This window comes from Octopus bimaculoides, chromosome 16 (assembly GCF_001194135.2).
Source record: "Octopus bimaculoides isolate UCB-OBI-ISO-001 chromosome 16, ASM119413v2, whole genome shotgun sequence".
NCBI lineage: Eukaryota > Metazoa > Mollusca > Cephalopoda > Octopoda > Octopodidae > Octopus > Octopus bimaculoides.
The window spans coordinates 53107382-53115438 of record NC_068996.1 but is presented as its reverse complement, the minus strand read 5'-3'; the positions used below and the strand labels follow the sequence as shown (position 1 = coordinate 53115438).

At 34.0% G+C, this 8057-nt stretch overlaps 1 protein-coding gene across 1 annotated transcript in view; it reads right to left on the bottom strand.

Annotated features, from left to right (window-relative positions):
* Positions 1-8057, bottom strand: part of LOC106868977 (CDP-diacylglycerol--inositol 3-phosphatidyltransferase) — a 22471-nt gene that overhangs the window by 1425 nt on the left and 12989 nt on the right. Inside the window, exons 3-5 of the mRNA XM_014914460.2 lie at positions 5291-5444; positions 1829-1910; positions 337-418 (exon numbers count right to left, since the gene is read on the bottom strand). Coding sequence (XP_014769946.1) covers positions 337-418; positions 1829-1910; positions 5291-5444 — 318 coding nt within the window. The remainder of the gene's footprint in view (positions 1-336; positions 419-1828; positions 1911-5290; positions 5445-8057) is intronic.

Below are 8057 nucleotides of genomic sequence, written 5' to 3'. Positions count from 1 at the left end.
TAAAATAAGTAATCTCTTGAAATATTAATATTAATGATTCCAGTTCTCAATTTTATGTAGAAAAATGTTTTTGTTTTTTTTTGTAAAATATGTCCTGTCCATTTATCATGACAGTATACATTATTTTTAAAGCAATAAATTATTTATTTTTTTAAAAATTTATGATGAGTAAAAAATATTGTTAAGGAAGTATTTTTACAAACTAAAGAACACTTTTTAAGACAAAAAAATTTCTTTTTCAAGAGTTGGATTACACAGAAATTATTGTGAACAAGAGGTGCCAAATTTAACAAAGTATTACAATATACATTACACTATAACAATAAAACTTATTACCTGCTGGTCCAGATGTGAAATATCTGACGTACAACAAGCAGTAGAAAAGTTCATTGCCTGAACACATCAGAAAGAGAATGATCTAAAAGAGAAACGGAATAAAATCATACATGGCAAATATATAGACTTTTTAAAACTAAGGTGAAATCACAATTCAAGGAAGTAGATGAGAGCCTGCATTAGTAACAATGATTATAAAATCAAAGCAAATTAGTAGATATCAGTGAATTTGGTTGCTGTGATGGAGTGAAAAATTCTAATGTTTTAGATATGGTTTCAACAAATACAGGTGCTTCCATTTCATCAAAGAACCTATATTGAAATTTATTCCACTCACCTCAACAACCAAACTTCTTGATATCAATTCATTGGATTGTATTACGATTGTTGTTAATACAAGTCCTCACTTAGGCCTTGCAGACTTACTAAGTGGAAAGAATCCCAATTTTTTTCGGTAAGATGCTTGCCTCTTATCACAACCCTTTTTGATACTTATTTCCAACAGCAATGTAAACTGTCTTGTCCAAAGAAACAAGGAGACACCAACAGTACACATGATCTTCTAAACAATGAAGTGATAGTCCACTAGTTATTAACTTAACCTTGTAAAGAAGACATATTGATTTGAAATTAAAAAAAAAAACTAGATGAAGATTTTTATTCCTATCTTATTGTTTACAGCTTTGTCATTTAAGGAAAGAATGGTTTAACTGTAAAATATTAATATTTCTATATCTTTGATCACTTCCAGCAATCAGCCTGGCATATTTGGTTAAGTTGTTATAATATTTGCTCAACTGATTTGTGGGTCAAATTTCTTTTTCAACCATCCAAGTGAATAAGTGCCAGGAAAGTATTACATTTAATATACCAACTATGGGCTCCCTTCGGTCATGAATGACAATGGGATTTGCACCTAGAAAGCTACCCTCTGAGGCACAAATGGAAGACCAGCAGTCGCCCATGCATACCAGCCTCCCCTCTCCATACCACTGATCTTATCCAAGGGAAAGGCAAAGGCTGATACAGCTTGGCACCAGTGAAGAGTCGCAACTCATTTCTACAGCTGAGTGAACTAGAGCAACGTGAAATAAAGTGTCTTGCTCAAGAGCACAACACACAGCCTGGTCAAGGAATCGAACTCACAACCTCATGAATGTGAGCCTGACACTCGAACCACTGAGCCATGTGCCTTCACAAAATATGATGGAGAGATTTAAACTGATTTTTGATTCTTATTGAACTCTTGTCAATTTGATCAACTGTATCAACCATACCCTTCTACTTAAATGTGATGTTTGTTTTAGGAAGCAATATCACAAAGACATGCAAGAAAAGCATTGGAATAAATGGTTATTTCAAGATGAAAATTTAAAGACAATGCAGGCATTTTTTATAGCAATTAACAGAAAATTGAACAGGAAACAAGCATCAATTAGAAATGGACAAACTTCATAGTTAAAATTTCAAAAAAACAATATGTATAACATACTTTATTGTGATAATAATGGCGCAGAATTGGATTTGCTGACAAATCAAGAACTTTATGGCTACCAGCACCTTTCATAAGGGAACTGAAAATAGAGAAAATATTTACTTAAAAATATTTCATTTAAAAAAATCATTTTAAAGAAAATATTTAACCTTTTTAATACAAACCCTGAAACTGCCCTGAACCTATGACACAAATTTCCTGTTTAAGGTGATCTAAATTAACATGTTTCATCATAATTTCACGTTAAGTTATGTTCTAAATATGACAGCCAAAACATAGCGAAAGTAACAATCAAGACGGGAACACCAGTCCAACTAACATAATAAACAGTAAACATAAAGTAAATAAGGGTATATTAATCATCTTCGGTCACTGTGATCTTTAAAATACACAGAGGCCTACAGATTTTGTGGTTGACATCTCAACACCTGCAAGATTATATTCAATAACAAACTAAGTTCCACTGGGGTATGGGTACACCTTATTTACCTGTTGGGAATTTACTTTGATTGCCAATATTTTAATAAGAACTGTGTTTCTCTAGCAATCTGTCCATCCATCCATTCAACAGATACTGTTTCAATGATTTCATGAAATGACATTTTATGGAATTTGAAAAATGTTCTATAATGGCATCGTTTCAATGCATTTTCAACTCAGAAAACTGAAGGGCAGTAATATACTTGATTTTTTTTTTTTCTTTATTCTATATTTTGTTAGAAAACACTTTGATGCATTTCTGATGTCATGCTTTTCTGGTTTTTCTTATAATTACAACAGTTGAGGATTTTTGAGCAATTTATTTGGAAAAACAAAATAAATAGCAAACTTATTCAAACTATTCGTTAAATTTATATATGTGACATAAGGAAAAATAAGGTTTATGCTTTATATTTAGTCAAAGCTTATCACACACACAAACACAAAATGACATGAACATTTTACTTTCAGTTATAACAAAATACTGCATGATGAAAAGAAATGAAGAAACTAAAAGATGAAAGAGAAAAAAATAATGGAAATAGCAACAGATTTACTTAGACTTTCAGTCAGTAAAAATAGTTTATTTTGTTTTAAACCAATTTTGATTTATTGGAAACGGACTGTTTCACCACCAGAAATTACTTATTTCTGAGGTGGAAGTAAATTATTTCAATAAACCCTTCAGCAAGGTAAAGAATCAATTATTTTCCACATAAATATTTATCAATATAGTACAATTAGGGATTTACAAAAAAAACCAAAAAAAAAACCCTTGGGAACATTCCTTCTAGTGAATAACTAATTGACTGAAGCTTATTTAGCACTTTATTTATGTATGGGGAAGTTTTGGCTATGCTGTGTCATTGAAATGTTAAATTATTATTGTGGACAAAATCATCATCACCATCACCATGATCGTTTAATGTCTGTTTTCCATGCTGGCATGGGTTGAACGGTTCGACTGGGGTCTGGGAAGCCAGGAGGCTGCACCAGGCTCCAGTCTGATCTGGCAGTGCTGCTACAGCTGGATGCCCTTCCTAACGCTAACCACTCCGAGAGTGTAGTGGGTGCTTTTTTACATGCCACCAGCATGGGAGCCAGTCAAATGCTGCTGGTATAAGCCACGTTTGGATGGTGCCTTTTACATGCCACCGGCACAGGAGCCAGTCGGGGTGAGGAGGCTGGCATCAACCACATTTGGATGGTGCTTTTAATGTGCCACCAGCACAGGGATCACAACTAAAATTTCCATTTGATTGTGATTTGATTTTGATGTTGATGTACTTGACTCAATAGGTCTCCTCAAGCACGGCATGTCACCCTACAATACAAGGTACTTTTGAATGGGCTGGTTATGCAACACTGGTGTAGGTTACAGCTGTATTAGCCAGGTCTTCTCAGTCACAGCATATCTCCAGAGGTCTCTATCTTTTGTCATTGCCTCTGTGAGGCCCAACATTCTAAGGTCATGCTTCACCACCTCATCCCATGTCTTCCTGTCCCTTTGCCACAAACACATATATGCAATAATGCTTTTATGCAGTTACTCAACCTACCAGAAATAGCAGCAAAGTCTCTTTCAGTCAGACAGGAAAACCCATCATAATGATAAAAACAGAATGTTGACTACGAACATCATTTAAAGAATAGTGCATGTATGTGTGTGTGTGTGTGTGTGTGTGTTGTATAAATATACCTATATAAATATGATGATTGCAACTTGATTTCATGTAATGCCATTGCTTTATTGTTCTTTTAAACACGAGCAGCACAGATGTGGCTTTACAGTCCTGCTTGATACATTCTTTTGTACAAAAGTGACAATGATGGTCGCCTCTTGCAGTAGGTGTTACAATATTGCTTTGGTGAATTTCCATGTGATGCTTCAGTCCACCTCCTGATTTACATTCTTTTCCATACTTCCCACCAGTAGAGATGCTGTATAATGAATGGCTAACAACTTCCATGTGTGTGTATGTGATTTCTCTAAAGACTTCTAAGACCTGCTTTAGACACAACAACACTCAAGTTAAACGAGATTGTTCACCATCATAACAAGCTAAATTAACATCAACATCTCTCTTGAATTTTTCATGCTCAATATGATTTTATTTACATTCCTTCTTGCCACCATGCACTGCCTTCTTTCACGATGAACAATCTACAGTAAAAAATTTTCTATTCATTTGCCAAGATTTTGATTTTTTCCAGTGTATTCTTGATACAGTCTTCATATCTCATACCTTAATCTCAGTTTCTGTGCTGGTGTTTCACTCTGGCCTAACTCACCATACACAAATTGCTCAGGGATCCTATTATCTTCTGTCCCAACCACCAGACCATTCTATTGTAATCTGTGCTGAAGTACTATAGACACTTCATTGGTAGACTGTGCCCAAGGACTTCAACACAATCACATAGATCTGCCATAGTGTAGCCAGGATATAAGTAGAGACATAACTGGTGAAATTGCTCCAGTCTTTTTCTATGGGTGGACCAGCAATACTTTAACTTAATCAGCTGTACAACAAATTCAAGCAGTGGTTCTCAACTAGGGTCCATACAAGATTTTGTTGTTAAAATTTATCTGCAACAAATTACTAAAACTTCTGCAATACACAAGATGTTTAAATTTGTTTTAATACAATTCCCAATAATATTTAATCATAAAAATACAGAAAGGATATTTTTACACACAGTGAATGACTATTAAGGTCTATCTAAGCAAAAGAGGAACCAAAGGGATTCATAGGCAAAAAATGATTGAGTGCCACTGAATTAGAATAAAAATGTCCAAGTCATAAGAGTACTGTAAGTTGTAACTTTTTAACTCCTACCATTACAATAAGATTTAAGGCAAGTACATCAGCCCTTAGTCATACATGGGCAGTGATTACAATTTAAGATGTGTACAATATCAATAAGATCAACCATCGGTGCAAATGGAGAAAGCTGGTAATGTAACAAACAACTTACCTTTGTAAGTGAAACCAGTGACTGACAATGTCAACTGTCATGCTGAACTGGAAAAATAGCATGTATTTTGGGTAGAAGAAACACAATGCTGCCATAAGACACATTGTTGTAAATCGGTCTATAAGTTGGTCAAGCATGGCTCCAAGTTTGCTACCTGAAGTTTAAAGAAAGAAAGAATATATGCATGTGAGTGTGTATGTCATCATCGTCATCATCATCATTTAACATCCGTTGTCCATGATGGCATGGTTGGACGGTTTGACCAGGGCTGGCAAGCTGGGGAGATGCACCAGGCTCCGATTGTTTTGGCATCGTTTCTATGGCTGCATGCTGCCCTTCCTAACACCAATCACCTTTTACATGACATGGGTGCTTTTTATGTGTCACTGTCACAGGTACATATGTATATAAAAGATACAAATAAATGTTAAGCAAGGATACACAAGAAGAGAAGTAGCTTAATAAAGTACCTTGGGGATGGGGTGGGGGTGGGTAAATGAAGACATTTTAAAAATGTATGTAATATTTGGTTTAAAATAGAAGGAATATCACAGGACAGTTTGGGAATGCAATTATTATGTTCTGAAAGAAAAAAATTATGATGAAATCATTAATTGAAGTAAAAAGATAAAAATTATAAGCAACATATATAGACACAGAGATGGCTGTGTGTTAAGAAGTGTGGTTCTAAGGTCAGTTCCACTGCATGGCACGTTGGGCAAGTGTCTTCTGCTATAGCCTTGGGCCAACCAAAGCCTTGTGAGTGGATTTGGTAGACGGAAACTGAAAGAAGCCCATCGTATATGTATACATATCTATGTGTGTGTATTTATGCATGTCCTCCACCATTACTTGACAACTGGTGTTGCTGTGTTTGTCCCTGTAACTTAGTGGTTTGGCAAAAGAGACCAATAGAATAAGTATCAGGCTTAAAAAGGAAGACAAATCGTGGGGTTAATTTGTTCAACTAAAGCCTTCAAGACGGTGCCCCAGCATGGCTACTGTCTAATGAATATAACAAGTAAAAGATAAAAAAAATATACTTAAAATTTTCATGAAATGAGAGTTTATTAATCAAACAAATGTCTTTATTCAGAATATTTTCAAAGATGCCAATGATTGATTGAGCTACATCATGCCAGGTATGGAAATAGTAAATATCCCACAGTTTATTTTATATCTGGATTATGTAAACATTTCTTTATCTTCCAGAGGAAGCCAAATCATTTTGTCGCCTTTTTAAAATTGATGACGAAATAAAGTTTCAAGGGAAGTAACTCGAGATAAACAACACATGTAATATTTCTCACGTACAGTATAGGAGTGACATTGGTAAGTATGGCGAGGTTTATCATTAACCCTTTAGCATTCAGATTATTCCCTCCAATGTATTGCTTATTTATTCACATTTTTTTTCTTTCAGTTAATCAGGCGTTATCTCATAGCGTTGACATTTCAATGATATGATTGAAATATATCAGTATTCACATTGTTTTCAATTAAACGTGCATTATCTTCTGGCTTTGACATTTCAATGATACAATAATCTATTTTTAGATTGAAATTGTAGAGTAGATGTGAGAGACTGGATTTGGATTATTTACTCATTAAAACAGGTATAATATTGCGGTTGGATAAGGCTGGTTTAAATGCTAAAGCACAATGTCTGAAAGAAGCTGTTGATTTTATCAATTGACAGGAGAGCAGATTTAAAGGAATTGGAAGGCTTCTATAGTGATAATAGAGGTTAATGAATATTGACAACAGTGACATTAAATTGGGTACATCAGAGCTGAAGTGAGAGACTATGGGGTGGGTGAGTAACATGAATAGATATAGTAATGAAAAATCTATAGGTCTACATGATTAATTAATTAAAGGTGTAATCCATAGAAAGTTTTGACCAAGAAGTTTACGAGTCTCATTATGTTAAAAGCTGTGCAAGGACCAACCATGTTTTATATCAGTCAAGCAAAGTTATGAATGAGCTTTATTGAGGAGATACAAGTAGTGCATTATTCTGTTACTCTTGTTTCTGATTTGTCTCAATAGACAAAACAGGATTCACTTCTTCACAGTCAAGTGTTAGTGGTAAGAAAGAGAAATATGGAAAAATTATTGGCCAGATAAAGAACATAACTGTTAGCTGAAAATCTAAAAAATGCTTGAGATTAAAGAAATGGTTTTTGCATGTACGACTGTGAGGTTGAAAAGTCTGTTGCACATCCATTCCAGTTTTGATACAACAGTATTGCAACATGACCATATATTTTCTTCTGTAAGCATTTAAATCAGTGGCTCTCAACCACTTTTTGCCTATAGAACCCTTTGGCTCCTATTTTACTAAGATAGACCCTCCTAGTCATTTGATTTCTTTTTAGAAATCCAATTAAATTTTCATAATTAAATATTATTAGGGATTGTATAAAAAAAAGTGTTAAAATATTTGGTGTATTGTAGAAGTATTTCATTTTCATTTTATTTCATTTTATCTAGTTTCAGCTCATGAGCTGTGGCCATGCTGGGGCACTGCCATTTATAACTGATTTATTGCAGATAAATTTTAACAACAAAATCTTATATGGACCCTTAAAGGGTCACATGGATCCTGGTTGAGAACCTCTGATCAAAATAAATTTTGGTTGGTTAAAAGTGTGAAGATGGATTCTTGTAGCTAAAAGATATATATATATATATATATACACATGTATACATATATATATATATGTATATATATATATATATATATATATATATATATATATAT